At 45.5% G+C, this 16,065-nt stretch overlaps 1 protein-coding gene across 8 annotated transcripts in view; it reads right to left on the reverse strand.

The window, feature by feature from the left end:
- The window catches only part of TUB (TUB bipartite transcription factor), a 154,404-nt gene that overhangs the window by 68,384 nt on the left and 69,955 nt on the right, over positions 1-16,065 (reverse strand). For 4 of the 8 annotated variants that reach the window (XM_074841726.1, XM_074841729.1, XM_074841727.1 and 1 more), the window contains exon 2: positions 684-808. The exons of 3 other annotated variants lie outside the window; for them this stretch is intronic. In XM_074841726.1, the coding sequence (XP_074697827.1) occupies positions 684-808 (125 nt within the window). Of the gene's footprint in view, positions 1-683; positions 809-9,667; positions 9,894-16,065 lie in introns of those variants that run through there. One more of the 8 variants, XM_074841732.1, reaches the window with a different exon arrangement.

Below are 16,065 nucleotides of genomic sequence, written 5' to 3' on the forward strand. Positions count from 1 at the left end.
AGTGTCTGTGTTAGCTCATATGCAGCTCGCCCGAGTGTCTCTCTACTGCACTGCAGTATGCAGCATGGACATACCACAGAGATCAAATACAGAAGGAGAGAATTTAACCAATTCGACACCAAGCAAAGCTACAGGGTTCTCCACGTCTCCATCAGTCACCGAGGTGAGCAGCTCCGGTGCCAGCACGATCTGTGGCGGGGCACTGTGGTGCGGTGCACAGCAGGGCTTCCCGAACCGGGGGAACCTCGGGGGAACCGAGAGCGGGCAGGAGCCCACAGCTCCGCCACCGCAGCCCACGGGACCTGGGCAGGCCAGGAGAAACCGCGGCCAAGCCCCGCCACACCTATCGAAGACGCCCCTAGGGAGAGTTAGCGGCCAGGGCGCGGCAGCTCGACCAGGGGGCAATGGCATCCACCCGGCAGAAAGCCATGGCCTCTCTAAGCCCTGCACCCACCAGGGCTGACACAGCTGCCCAGAGTGAGCTGTGGTGGGAACCCCGTGCCGCCCCAGTGCCAGGCTGCAGGGTGGGCCCTGCTCTGACACCAGCACCGGCCAGCACCCGCCGGTGGGAGTCTGCTGGAGACCACCCAACCAGGATGAAGAGGCAGACAAAATATTCTATAAGCAGCCGGAAGAAGTCTCACAATCGCTATCCCCTTTTCTCGCAGGGGACTTCAACTTACCAGATGCCTGCTGGAAATAGAGTACAGCAGAGAGGAAACAGTCCAGGAGGTTCGTGGAGTACGTGGAAGAGAACTTCCTGACACAGCTGGTGAGGGAGCCAACTAGGGAAGGCGCCCCGCTCGACCTGTTGTTTGTGAACAGAGAAGGACTTGTGGTTGATGTGCTGGTTGGAGGCTGTCTTGGGCATAGAAAGGAGGGTGTAAGTCTCTCCTCCCAAGTAACAAGCAATAGGACGAGAGGAAATGGCCTCAAGTTGTGCCAGGGCAGGTTTAGATTGGATATTTGGAAAAATTTCTTCACCAAAAGGGTTATCAAGCACTGGAACAGGCTGCCCAGGGAAGTGGTTGAGTCACCACCCCGGAGGTACTTAAAATCCATGTAGATGTGGCGCTTAGGGACATGGTTTAGTGGTGGACTTGGCAGTGCTAGGTTAAGGTTGGACTCGATGATCTTAAAGGTCTTTTCCACCCTAAACAATTCTATGATTGCATAGATTCAATGATATGCAATATGCAGAAGCACCCGAGCTCTGCCTTAAGGACAAACAGCACTAGTGTTATTCCAGGGCAAGCACAAAAACTTTCTCTAAAACCTTGTACTTCAATTTTTAAATCTGCAGCAACAGCCAGTGAAGTGATTTAAAATTCAATAACCTGGAAGAATCAGTTATCAACGTCTGACTCACTGGTGTGTAGAGACATCTTTAATGTCATTTAACGTTGCTCTACAGATGCAGCATCCCAAAAGATGCATTATTTACCCGTATAACTAACCTAAAGTTTTAGGTAGGCATATAAGAGTTCATGCAATCCCTAGGTCTGCAAAAGATGGTTTAATGGAAATTCACACTCCTGGCTTGAGTCTTGGCATTTATATCTGCCAAAAATAGTGGGATGCATTCCAAGGTACAGTAAGTGTCTTTCAGTTGCCAATCAACCTGACCTGAGCAGTTAGTCTAAGTCATTGTCCAGACAAGTTATCTATTCTTTAATTTCTACAATACATCAAATAATTTCCTCAAATTTTCAGAAGCGAGAATTGCAACATGATGCAACGTATTCTTTTTTTGTTACTGTGGTCAAGTGAAAATGCTGCTGTAGTGGTATTGGTTAGCCACAACCTGCTCTGGAAAAAACAGAGACCAATTTTCCTTGTGCTTCTTGCTGGGGCACGGGTATCATTAATGGAAATACCTAGCCTTTAGCTTTATTCATTTTGCTTTCAAACTGATACCAAATTTGAAGGACAGACCTGTTTTGATCCCTTTCCTAAACATGGATCAATACTGATGTATCTATATTTCACTTGCAGATACAATTTCCAATTCAGTCATCATTTGAAGTTAATCAGGGAATTTCTTCATCTTGTAATTTCTCACCTGCAGGTAGTTAGAACTGTGATTACAATTAAAATTACCATTAAAAACTTCATGCTGTGGTTTCATTACCTGTGTCAAATGAGTTATATCAATTATGAATTATGATATTCACAGACTTGTGTTAACATGCATCTCAACAGGAACCAGGAGGTTTCCAGTGAAATCTGCAATTCAAGACTTAATTCTGGTAAACATCTGAGAACTCAAGCTAAAACTCAACTTCATGAAAGAATGACTCAGGCACTTTTGTTGTCAGAGAGCAAGATAACTATGTCACTCGCAAAGTGCGCTTGCACATTCATATTAATGTATTATAGACCACTTGCCATTATTTGCTCAGCTAAAACATGAGGTCAGAGAAGATCGTGGAATCAATCCAACCCCCTGATAAGTCAATAGAAAGGCTCTTATGGCACCTCTTTGTGACTGCATCCTGGCAGCAACCACACAGCTACATGTGAGGCAGAGAGGGCAGTGTTAGACTCTACAGCATCCCTACCTCCAGCTATAAGGGTACTAGCAGTCTGACTGCTCAGAATCAGCATCCAAGATCTGCAAAGTTCTTGTACTGGCAGAATCAGTTACTATCCTCTGCTGTATAAGACTCTATTCCATTTTCCCAAAGGAAGTGTTTTAAATTGGGTCACTTTTTCCCTTTAAGGATAAATAATAGATAAATATATCATCTCTCAACTTAATAGCAATCCAGAAGTATGAAAGCTGCTTCTGCTGTAATCACTGAAAGGGAAAGTAAAGATATTTTTTAGCTTCTTATTAATGCAAAAGAATACAAATACATCTAGTAAATAATTTAGTTACAAAGCAAACTGAGCATTTAAAGAGCTTCCTAAGTGTCACAAAGCTACACAATGTAGACATAAGCTAAAATTATTCAGTAAATGACCCGCAATACATCCACAGCTGCTGAACATGTATAAAGCAAAAAAAGTTACATTACCATCAACTATTAGATAAAACAAGCTGGTGTAAAGCAACTATGTCACCAAAAATAAAAGGTTTCATGTTTTATCATTTGTACTCATCGGGTTCCAAAATAATTACTCCAATCTTTCCACCTTCTCCCACAGTTACCTTTGCACACTCTACACACCCTTGTCTGGGAGCACATTTCCTTATCTATTTAAGTCACTATCCCCTTACTTACCATTTTCTTACGAACAAGATAGTCAAAAGAAGCTGATGATCACATGTCTGTAACAAAAATGAAAGCAAAAAGAAGTATGCCAACAATCACCCTGATCTTTTCACTTGTATTTTGTGCCCTTCTTTTGCATCTATCTTCCAAACTGAAAATTCTTCGGACTGAAGAGTGTCTTGCTGTATACCTGCATACTATTAGCATTATACAAACCATAACAGAGCCCAGAGAGGTGTTATATTCTCAGCTGAGAGTCCTCAGAACTTGCTGGCATCGTCCTGCCACTATGTCATCATAAAAGAGATCACAAAACTGCAAGAGAAACTGCAAACTATACTATGTCATCATAAAAACTATGTCATCATAAAAACTATGTCATCATAAAAGAGATCACAAAACTGCAAGAGAAACTGCAAGTTCCTCCATTCCCCACCATCCCCCCTTTGCATGACACAGACAATCACCAAGAAGGGCATCTCCTAACCCTTGTTACTGGCTTTCATACACTACAGTAACAAAAGCTTCAGCAATAAGTGAGATATAAAATAAACACTGATTTTAACATCCATGCTTAAAGCAATAATCTTTGAATAATCTGCTGCAAATACTGAAATTCATTCTCGGTAATCTGCAAAATAAATCATTTCAGCTTTAAAAAACTGCAGACAGTACTAACTACTTCTGCAATAGAATGAGAAGTCGGGATGGATTTATTCAAAAGTTACAAACGATAAAAACTAAATAGCAAACATTTACAGAGAAGGGTATCTTCTGCAGGTACCATACAGCTGGCAAGACAGAATTCTATTTTCATTAACAATCTTAAAGTGGAAAAGAGAAGAAAACAAAAAAAGAGGCAAGGAGGGCAAGATGTAGGGACAAACGGCAAAAAGAAATCTGTTCATAAAGAGAAAGAACAAAAAAGCATGAATTAGAAAATAAGATAAATCATTACTGTGTGGGGAAGAGGAATGAGGAGGAAGTGTGAAAAGAATCCAGCTCTCTAGAATGGCAATTTCTAGTTACTAATAAAAAGTACCATCTTCCAGAAAAGCTGCTGCTTGCATGTCTAAATGGATGCTGCTTTACGGAAAGTCCAAGAACCTTCAGGCGTAAGAGTCAAAACTGTCTGACTGGGGGAACTGCAAGAGGAGACATAACATTTCATATCCACTTTCCAGCTGTGATCCAAATCTGGCACAGATGGCTCATAAATGATTGTCACTGCCAGGAACCTGCAAATGATTGTTGTGACCAGACACTTATGAGTTTCAGTCCTGACCCGGATGTTGATACTGCAGAGGTGGTCTGGGGTGACAATACTCTAGGACAGTTGGTGCAGCCACTTATCTGTCATAAGGCCCAAAGCGCACCCTGCAAGGGGTGGCAAAGCCCCTTCAGCCCCTTACTTAGATCCAGCTTTGGCACACTGCAAAGCACAGGACGACTCGCTTTCACTCCCAGCTCTGCGGCTGATCTCCCTTGAGCCTTGTCCCGTTTCCATTTAAGCCAATTCCCTGCAACTTCCCCAAGTCTCTATTTCCCTTACGGGTAAAACTGAAGTGATGCTTTATTTTCCTCACCTCTCTTTTCTGCCTGGCTCTTTTCTGCCTGGCTGATTTAGGCTATCAGTTTCAGGGTAGCAATTGCCCCTGACGATGTGCCTGTACAGCTCCCTAACACTGATGCTGGGCAAAACAGGACTTTGATCTCAGCTGGAGTCTCTATGCACTACAGCAGTACCACCCTACAGAAGAGCACCGACTCCCATTAAGGGAGAGCTCCAATTTAAACATTTTAAAAACACATGACTAGGCTAATTTTATATATCACAATAACCTGAGACAAGACAGCCTGATTCAGAGGAGACACATGCTCTCTGTACCCTTTTTCTTAGAAAAAGCAGCGCTCTCATAAATTATCGATGCCATTCCCCACAGCAGGCAGCTGGGAGCGAGCTTGCCTGCATTGCGATGCACTCGGTCACAAATGCACCTTGCAGCGGGGTGAGCACTCTACCTGCACTGCTGCCTTCAGAATGTCAAGGCTTAAGGGTAGATAATGTCCCAATACCTCAAACGAATGCATAGAAACAAGTGTGGGACACCCTTGGTCTTCAAGCCTGTTCCCGTTCCAGGACTTGTTTACACATCACACTTTCAGAAATCTTCTTATCTGCTCTAATTGCCATGATTCATGAATTTACAACACAGCTGTGCTCCACAATTTTCATCCAACTGTAATCCTTCATGTTGCAAATAAATAACTAGTGACTGTTTATAGCTGCAATATCCAAGCACAGCCTTAAAACTTCTGAGCAAATTCATAAAAGCTACAAAAAAACTGAGAATAAAAAATGTCACAAATAAAATAATGTATATTATTACCATCATCATGTACATATCAAGATGTATTATACCACTGCAAATGTCTGTAATCTGTGGAATCTGCTTTATACGGCGCCCTCCGCGCAAAGTGCCAGGCCCGCCGCGGCGCAGTTCATGGGTTCCCCTTGGGCTACGGCAGGTTTATCCGCACAAACCAAGTCTCAGTCAAATCACACAGACGCTTTACAGAGAACTCTGGGGACTTGCGGCAAATTTATTCCTACGTGGACTCCGCTTTTCAGCTGACAGCATTTATATATTTCTCATTAAACAGGTTATATGGTTTTGTAAATGCTGCTTTTTAAGTTAAGAGTATTAAGATTTATTATTGAAGAAGCAAGCGAACATATAGGAACAAATAATAATAATAATAATAGGGATAGGGACCCTACTGTGATTGAGTTTATTGATACTTTTACCTTTGCTAGCAACAGTTTCATTTAACTATAGTTACATAGTTTGAGGACTGTGTTTGCTTATTCAGGACACACCATCATAAAATAAAAATGAACGTGTTAATTTCAGAAATTCTATAAATTAAAAATTAGTTCAGGAAAAAGATATGAAACCAAAACATATTTTTGAACAAAAAACCTGAACTCCTGTGAATCCGTAATGATTCCCAGATACTTCTGCTTTGCATTTTCTACCGAAAACTGCTGAAGGATACCAAAGGAAAACACTACTGTGCTAATTCCTCAAGAAGCCACATCTCACTCTTAATTGCCATCAGGAACCACCTTTGAGGCTGGGGGCAGCTACTGTAACTGATTTTCTGCTTGAGTCTAAACTATTTTGATTCTTTATAATAAAGGACAGAAACATTGCTAAAAATGGGTTCAATTTAAAGAAGAATTCCTAGCTCATTGTACCTTGTGTGTAGCTTCATACAAGTGCTTAATCATATGCTTAATTTCTATCTATGAAACAGTTTCATGAAAATAAATGCAATATATTTACTTCTAAAAAAAATTTCTCAGTTGTATTTCATAGCATTAAAAAACTGAAATTCCCTCATCCTATTAGTGTTTCAAAAGCAGAACACATAAGAGAAGACATTAAGGGCAAAATGCCGAAATCACAAACTCACAAATAATATGAATCTTTTATCCACCTCAGATGAAAAAGCTAGCACTAACACTGAAAGAATTTCCTACTATTTTTTGTTAGCTCACCCAAAAGTGTTCTCAGCATCTTAAAAGTGGAAGTATAATCTGTTTTGTGAGTTTAGGTCATGCAGGTGGATTGCTTAATGTGTTGTGCACGACACACGCAGAACCAATTCCCTCTGGCTCATTTCACTTATAAGGAAAAAGATGACATTTCACTAAAGAAAAAAAAAAAAACACTTCTCTGCTTGAATTAGTTCAGGTATACAGCTGCACGTATGTTTGATTGCTAGGAAGAATGATGTAGGTTTAGGAGACATGCTACCATTTTAAAGTCCGTGCCAAAGTTGAAACAGCTTTGCCAAGCTCAGAGAAGGGCTTGCAGCATTTCCTAGCACACTGCACATCAGCGAGGCTCAGGCTATGTCACATACGTCTTTACAGACTTCAGCATGCCCAACTGCCTGTGCACTGTCCCCACACTAGCAGCAGTGACATTGTTGGCTGTCACATGCCACCCAGGCCATAAAGAAGGTGGGGAACAGTCCTCCAAGGTTTGAGAGTCAGCAACCATTGAACTCACTACAGTAAACAAGAATCTGAAGCAACAGAGCAGATAAGCATGGGGCATTTTGCTCTCAGAGAGCAGGTGAACTATTCCAAGAGGGTCACGTCAGGCCTCTCCCTCTCCTTGGGTATTTCAGTCCTACAAAATGGTCCTTTGACCTTATTTACTAATACAGCGTCTTCACGTGTAATCTCAGTCATATGCAATCAGAAACTATTGTTTCCTGGGTAAGTATGCTTAAGGGATCCTGGAGGATGCTTTAAATGAGCAAGTTCAATGAGATTTGCAATGATATACCTCTAACAGGAATTAGCTCTGAAGACTGAAAAATAAGGCAACTTCTTGAGAGAACTCTATGTTAGAAGCCTAAAGAAAGACACTTCAGAGCAGAAACATGGTTTGTTTGCCTTTTGGTTTGGGGCAGTCCTCAGCAGTTTCTGGCCATAAACATATGGTTAACATTCAAGAAGAATATTATATTAGAAAAGACGTGAGCATCATCAGATCTGTTTCTCTGCAGATCTACCGCTCTGTCTCCCTTTGCTTCTCTGAACTGCACTGAGCAGAAACAGAAGAGATGTTTTATTTCCTCATTCAAGGCTATTGCTACAAAACCCCTCAGCAAACTTTTGGCATCGGCCTCTGCAGAGCCTTGTGTACAGTGAGAGAACAGAGAAACAGTTCCTCTGCTGCTGGGAAGAGCCATGAACAGCTGTTCTTCTGGTATTTTTGCCTTCATTACAAGGCTTCAAATTGCATCAGAATGCATCCGCTCGTCATTTTTGAAGCCTTATTGCCAATTCCTTACGTCTTTTCAAAACGCGTGGTCTGAAAGATCTATTGGAGAGAGAACAGCGATATTCTCAGGTTCATTGTAATCAGATTTCTTTCTTTGTGATCCTTCCGTTGATTAGAACTATCACATGCAGAGATTAAAAAAGCAGACTTTCACATGTGCATCTATCATTTTTTTCTCTGCATTAAAGAGTGATTTATTTGCGTTTATGTTGCACTCATTGTGGCATATGGTCGCTACAAATATTGCCATTTGGAATGGGGCAAACTACAACTGACCTGCTGAAACAGCTGTCTTTGTTTTAAAACGCACTCTGTAAATATTGTTAATTTCACGATTCTCTAAGGAGAAAAAAAAAAAAAAAGTTTACGTTACTGTATCTACCTTGTTTTATTTACAACCAAATGAAACAAACGTGCTTTGCTGTTTTATCCAGAACACCTTTTTAAACGCCCGTGATTTCCTTCTGCAATAATTCCGTTTGAAAGAGAGTCCTGAATGAAAACTAAAAAAGCCCACAACGCTAACGTCACTCGGCACAGCAGATTCAGAAATGGCTTTATTATTGTTCCTGGGCAGAGCCCACCCCGCCCGCGGCTGAATCTTCTTCGGCTCGCTCCCTCCTCGCACCGGCAAGTCAGAAACAAACTATTGGCATATTCCAGCAGCAAACGCTCCCGCTCCAAAACCGGGCGCCCGGGGCGGGCAGGGCCGAGCGGCCCCGGCGCTGGAGGCGAAGGAGGGCAGGGCGGCGGGGCGGCGGGGCTCCGCACAGCCCGGGGCCGGGGCCGCCGCCGCCGCCCGCTGACGCACGGGGCTCTCGGGCAGCAGCCGCCGCGCGGCGGTTCCCGTAGCTTATGGCAACGTCGGAGCCAATGGCAGCCCTCCGCCGGGCGCTGCCATGGCGATCCCGCTCCTCGCCATGGCGATCCCGCTCCTCGCCATGGCGGCACCGCCGGCCGCGGCCGCTCCGCGCCGCGAGGAAGCGGCGCCCGCGCGCTGCCCGCCCCGCCGCCCCCCGCCCCGCCCTCGGCGGCGCCCGGCGGCAGCGAGCGAGCGCCCGCCAGCGCCCGGCGGGGCCGGGGCCGGGGGGGATGTTCCCGCGGCCGCGGGGCGACGGCCGCCACCGACGGCGCAGCGCTGCCAGTCGCTGCCGCCCGGGCCGTGGCGGAGGCAGGGCGGAGAGCTCTCCCGCTGCGGAGCGAGCGCGGCTCTCCCAGCGCCGCTCCCGCTCTCCGCCGGCCTGACAGCTCTCCCCAGGGACCGGCCCCTGAACTTCGCCGAGCGGGACCGGCCCGAAGTTGGGAGGCGGGACCGGGCCCCCCCCCCACCGCCTCCTCCGAGAGCGGCCGCCAGCCGGCAGACACGGCGTCGGCCCGCGACCCCGCGACCCTCTCCCCCAGGCGGGACCCGCCGCCTCCCCGCCGCGCCCCGGGCAGGGTCCGGCCGCCCCTGCCCCGCCGCCGAGGCACGGGCTCCGGCGGGGACCCCCCGCCGCGAGGGGCAGCAGCTTCAGCCCAGGAGCAGCCCCGGTCCCCCCGGCCACCCCCCGCCCCGCTCTACCCGCCGGCGTGGATCCCCCCTACCTGTAAGGGATCCAGTCCGCCTGGTGCCTTGAAGTCATCTCTCCCCGGCGACGCTGCCCGGAGCCGAGGAGGGGGACGCGGCCGCTGCTGCCCGAGTCGGAACCCGCCACGGCGCGGGCAGCATCCTCCGTCCGGGGCGGGGGCGGACGGCGCTCCGGTTATCCCGGCAGCGGCCGCAGAAACATCCCCCCGGGGAGGTCTCCCAGCGGCGGGCCGGGCTGCATGGGGAGGGGGGCGGCCGGGGGGGGGGGGGGGGGGGGCAGCGGGAGGCGGCTCCCAGCCCTTCCTCCCTGCCCGGAGCGGCGGCTGAGCCGGGCACCGGAGCGGGGGAGGGGGCGCGGGAGGGGGCGGAGGAAGGGCCAGCGGCGGGCAGGGAAAGGCAAGGCAGCAGCGCCGCGTCCCCGCTGCCGCTACCCGCCCGCCCCCCCGTTACCGCTGCCGCCGCGCTGAGGCATCGCCCGGGCGAGGCGGGCCGGGCCGAGCCGAGCCGAGCCGCCCTCCGCGCCGGGCCCGCCCCTGCCCCGTCAGCCGCGCCGCCACTGACTCACGGCCGGCGCCCGCCCCGCCACTGGGCATGTGCGGGGAGCCGCGGCCGCCGAGGGCCGGGGCCAGGACTAAGGTTAGGGCTAGGGTTAGGGCTAGGCTCGGCTGGCGCCGCCCCCGCGGCGGGTAACGGCCGGGCCGCCCTCGCAGCCGACTGAGACGGGGGCGAGGTGCGAGGAGAGCTCAGCCTGCGCTTAGGCTCTTCTCAGTCCGGCCCTACCGGCAAAATCTATACATTTGAGCAACTCGACCCAAAATGGCTGAGGAGCCACAGCCTGGGGTCTGTTAGTAAAAGCTTAATGCGACCCTTGAGGGAAAATTCCTATTTTCTGTTCACCGACGCGGGACTGGTGCCTCGGGGGGATGCAGGGTGCTGGGACGTGCAGCTCCCCTGGGCCCGAGCGCCAGCAGCGCTCCTGGGGTCACCATGGCAGAAGGCTGAGGCTGGCTGGGGCAGAGCAGTCACGGCTCCCGGAGGAGCCCGTCTGTGCCACACAAGTCACTTACAGGCCACCATCCGCTCATCCCTGCGAGACCGGCTCTGCTCCAGCTCTACAGCCACAGCAGAAGTAAAGCCCATTTGAACTACTGACCATGTAAATCCCTCCTCCTGCCCTCGGTCTGTGTCAGGCTGTACGCTCAGAGAAACAGTTCCTGGCTTTGTGGAAAAAACCATGATCTGAAGAAAGAAGGAATTAGTGACTAAGATAAGGATTAGCGACAAATCTCTGTTTGCTTTGAATAACGACAGTCTGGCCCCTGTTATCTCAGAAGTTTCGTTGTGGGTAACATTTGTGCTGCGTATGGAAGAGATACTTAAAAGGCTGTTACGAGTTAGCTGAAATCACGTTTTCACACACAACAGGCATTGTGGAATAAACCACCAAAGAGTTAAGGGTGGCACCCACTGTACCCTGGAAAGACTAAGATGGAGGGGGGCACCTAAGTGACCAAGGCATGAAGCTCTGACCTGCTAAGCCATCCCCAAATTGTAACATTGGTCTTCTGTTTGATGGTGCGAACTCATGCGAAAAAAAGGGTACAGTACAGGTTATTCCCTTGCAAGGTATTACAGAATTGGAAGGATGAATGATTAAGGCTGTGGAAAGGTGCACATCTGAGCAGAGTGAAAAATATGTTCACCTAAGAAAACAGAGACAGAGTTTGAAAGTAAGTGTCTAGAAATAGTAGAGCAGAACAGGAGAAAAAGAACTTCTGGTTTTATAGCACAAAAAAACAAGGAAACTATTATAATTTAGCAATTAAAAACAGATTGAAGGAGGTGGTTTTTCATACAGCTTAACTGTACAGTAGATTTCACTACCATAGAACATGGCTGGGGCCAGGAAGCCAGCAAGAGCCAACAGAAGATGGCATGCTTAACAGATAACAGAAATGTTACCATTTCTGGACATTCTGACCATTTCTGTACCATTCAGGACAATTGTATTGGGAGAAGGGAAAAACGATTCTCTGATATTTTATCCGCTTTTGCAGGGTCTACTTATGCTCCTGACCCTCTTCCTCATCCTTCCCCACCCTGATTCTCCCTCATCCATTTACCACCTTGGGTCACTTGCTTTTATACTGCCTTACTTTCCAGCTTCGGTTCTTTTTCTCACTGGCAATGCTCTGCCCCCATTTCTGAAGCACGCGAGCTGAGCAGAAAGGTGAATATCAGCTCTCTGCAGCTGGCAGCGTTAAGAGCAGGGTTACTGCCCACCTCTAACTCTGAGTAAGGTTCCGACTCACCAGTCTCTTATGGATGTCACTCTGCTTTGTCTACATGGCCCACAGAGCTAATTCTGAATGACAGGGCAAGAGTTAAAGAGAAATCCTTGCCGGGAGGATGACCACGGTGTTCATTTTGCTGTGTAACAAGCCTCAAGATTGCCCTTGAGGTGCAGATCTGTTCACTGACATTTCTAATAATTTTCAGCAGCTCAGGGAAGACCTGGCTTTTGCAGGCACCAGTTTCCCCGACTACTACTACAGCAAAAACTAGGAAAAAATACCAGCATGTAACAAATAACCTGGACAGGCAATGATGATTTCTAGGTGCTATCTGTAAAGAGATTTGTACTTCTCAAAAGCCATGCTTAATTAGTTTCAGATACCAGCCTGATGGGCAAGATAGTCTGTTAGAAAAACAGTGCTTTAAAGGATCAATAATGGATATACGAAACAGAAGAAAAGCAGCAGCATAGATGCAAACCTAGCTCCTCCACTGCCGAACGTGGCTCACTGAGTGCCATCTTCCTCTATGTACGGTGTGCTACCTTTCCAATTATTCCGATTTTGTCCTCTATGTAAAATAAGTGTCCTACTAATACATTTTTTAATTAAGGTGATGAATAATACAACACAACTCTATCTAACAGCTGAAAACACCTGCATTTGCAACTGAAAGCCTTCTGGCAATCTGGGTAGAGAGCAAGACATCAAAGCAGGAGGAACTCTGTTGAAAGGGATTTGGGAGAATCTAAGCAAGCAGTAAAATAAGAAACTGATGTAAGCTCTTTCCTAAATGTCCAGATTAATAAATTTAAAAGTCTAATTTTGCCATGATGGGAGAATTAAGTTCTTCTAATTTAGCCCTTAAAAAAATCAAGTAGTAAATCTATATAGTGATTTGAAAAAATGCACAGGGTATCTTTTATAGAGAGGTTTTTATCTATTTATATTCCTATTGTTGCTCTTCAGAGCCGCTGTTGCTTCTGCACTAGTGAGCATGGTTCAGACCTTGTGTGCTACAGATAGAAAGGTCTGCATGTTGTGTGGCTTAAAGCTTTCCTACACCTCACAGCTGCTATAGTAGGCTTGGGATACGTATTGAATTAAATTCCTGTCTCATTTGCCTTTTTAGCTGACCTGAAAGAAGGTTGATTTTAGAAAAAGGAAAAGTATGGTAATGAACACCATAGATTTTCTTATTTGTGGACCCATCCTGGTTTTCTGCTGTGGTGTAACACATGTCCTAACTCACAGTTCCTAATTCATTCATAAGACATCTGAGAGACTAATTTGGTCTTTACTTTTCAGGTCTTTTAAAGGGGCAAAAGCTGACAGTTTGTTGTCTCTGGATCAGCTCAAGCATAGTGCAGAAAACACTTCTATCTGGCATTTCAAATCTTATAATAGCACAAACAGGACATATTTGGCATAAACGTGTAAGGATTCTGGGTTTTCCATTATTGACTTACATTTCTAATTTTAAGCTCCAAACGACAAGGAATAGGGATGTGTTTGTACTGGCATAACTACAGAAGTGGCTGTGTTTAGATTTTTCAATTCCAATGTATAAAATCAAGCTATCATATTTGAAGTAAAACCATGCCAAATAAAACTTATCTGCATTCATTACAAACCCGGAGTTCCTAACAAAGTTCATGAGCCTTTGTGTATAAAGCTCAGATCAGTTGTGAGCGTATCTAGGATATTCTGTTTGTTTGTTTGAAAATCAAACTGTGCAACTAACCAGGACCAGATGCAAAAGCTGAGGTTTTGTATTATGAGCTGAAATTCAGCAAGTTCAGTGGAATTCTTCCCAAGCAGTGACTTCTGGCATCTGTTGAAACAAATGCAGAATAAACTCCAGGGATGACAGTAAGGGCGTTAAAACTTTCACAAATCAAAAAGAAGAAAATGCTCACAAAAAGCAAATAAAATGGAAGCCCCGAATGGTAATTTTAGCCATAAACACTTCAGTCATAACAAAAACATGACAGAGATAATTCTGCTCATTGTTGTGGGCTTTGGATGAGGCTCATGTCAAGTTCACTGTCCTTGTGCCTTGAACAGAAAGAAGCCCAGGTTAAATCTTGTCTCCCTCGTAAGAAAAAAAGGCATTATTTTTGATATCCTAATTTCAATTATAACAAGAAAATTTTGTGGTAAAGGTGAACAATTTGGAGATGAAATTCTGGGAAGGAGACAAATTGGTATATGAAAGATTTATTGCAGCCTTTACATGGTTGATCCTCTCCATCTCTCCATGAAAACTCACTTTTCCTTACTGTATTTCATCTATTCTCATTCCAATAAGTACATTTCTGTTTCTTTATTGTGAGGCTGTGAAGCATAAATACCGATCGGTAACACACTGAAATAAAATCTATTCTGCAATAATAGAATAGAGTTCCCTTGCCACCCAGAGTGATTTTTCACTTTAGTCACTTCAGTTTGAACTTGCCTAGCTCCACTGAGATCCTGTCTAATATCAGGTTTTTTACAATTAATATCAAGCTGACACCTAGATCTACATCTTCCTATAAAATCAGTAAGTATAAGAAAATGTTAACTTTTGAGAAGTGAAAGTTGTTAAGCTCACTTTGCCAGCACTAGAAATCAAACTTTGTACACCAGTGTCCTGATGTTTGCCACTGGTGGCCTGCTTTCAACCCCTGCCAAGTAAGTTTTTAGTTCAGTCTGAGAGCGGATCCTCTAACAACACTTAGCATCTCTCTCAAAATCTTGTACTGGATATATCCAATGCTCTGATTCTCCACTGTAAGTAATAAACCCTGTTACTAAGGTGAAAACAAAGTCTCTTGCACAGACTAACCTATGTGACTGCTGCACGTAAAGTCAGTGAAACTTGAGTAAGAAACTAGTATAATCATAATAAGAGCTCCTGTCATCCAATCCAGTGGGACCACTAGAAAAGGTTCTGCTATATATTCCCTTCAGACTCCCCTTTTTACTGCTCAGTAACATTATTCCTACATCCCAATACCTAAAATGATTGTTCATGAAGGATGAACGTTCCTATGATAGTGCTTAAATACAAAATTGGATAATCCTATCCCATTTCAGCATACTCTTTCACATAGGTTTTGCTTTTAAAGGTTTCTTTTCCCTTTGAAGGTTATTATTAAACCATATTTTACACAGTAATTTTGCTCTCATCTCTTGCACTCATGTTTTTTGAACTTTTCTGAACCATTCACACTATTTACATGGCACTCAAGGCAGTTAGAATACCAAATCAAACAGACATATTTTCAAAAAGACTCCCCTACCCAAAGTACATGTCTCTCCCCTGTAAGACAGGTCTAAATTCACAGCAAACCAAATGCCAGCTTACTGCCCATGAAAATTATAAGTCACTTTTTCTTTGTTTTTCCCTTTGAAAAATCAAGGGTAGTTTTTAGTTCTGACTCCTTTTTTATTATTTTTTTTTTTTCCCCACAGAATCACAGGGTGGATGGCAATGGAAGGCATCTCTAGAGATCATCTTGTCCAGCCGCTCTGCCTAGGGTCACGCAGGTTTCTCAGAGCTGTGTTCAGGCACGTGTTGATTATCTCCAAGAACAGAGGCTCTGCAACTGCTTTGGGCAGCCCGTGCTGCTTTTGACCGGCCTGACAGTCAAAAGGTGTTGTCGTGTCTAAATGGAATTTCCTGTATTTCAATTTGTACCCGTTACTCATTTTGTTCCTCTGAGTAAGATGCACCATTTTGCCCTCAACAACAAGAGAGGAACACGTTGTATCTCCCTTTGTCTTCATGGCAAGTCCAGAGGACCCTGAGGTGTCCTTTCAGGACAAAAGCAGGCTCTTCCGACTCAGACTGGGAGAGCCATGCTGACATTCTCGTAAGCTGTTAGCAAACGGTAGCATGTCTTAGCCTGCTGAAAGGCTAAACCCCAAACTGTTTCTTCATATTCAATAGTCTTTCCTTTGCAGCATGGTGAGTAGGCAACTGTACTTAATACTGCAAAACCTCAGGACTAATCTGAAGCTAAGTACATCCTTCATTACTGTTCTGTAAAAGCATGCATAGGCATTACTTCCTGTTAGTGTAAATCAAAAACATTCCATTTAAATTATAGATCTAAAACTGTCTACCCCAGCTG

This window comes from Strix aluco, chromosome 16 (genome assembly GCF_031877795.1).
Source record: "Strix aluco isolate bStrAlu1 chromosome 16, bStrAlu1.hap1, whole genome shotgun sequence".
NCBI lineage: Eukaryota > Metazoa > Chordata > Aves > Strigiformes > Strigidae > Strix > Strix aluco.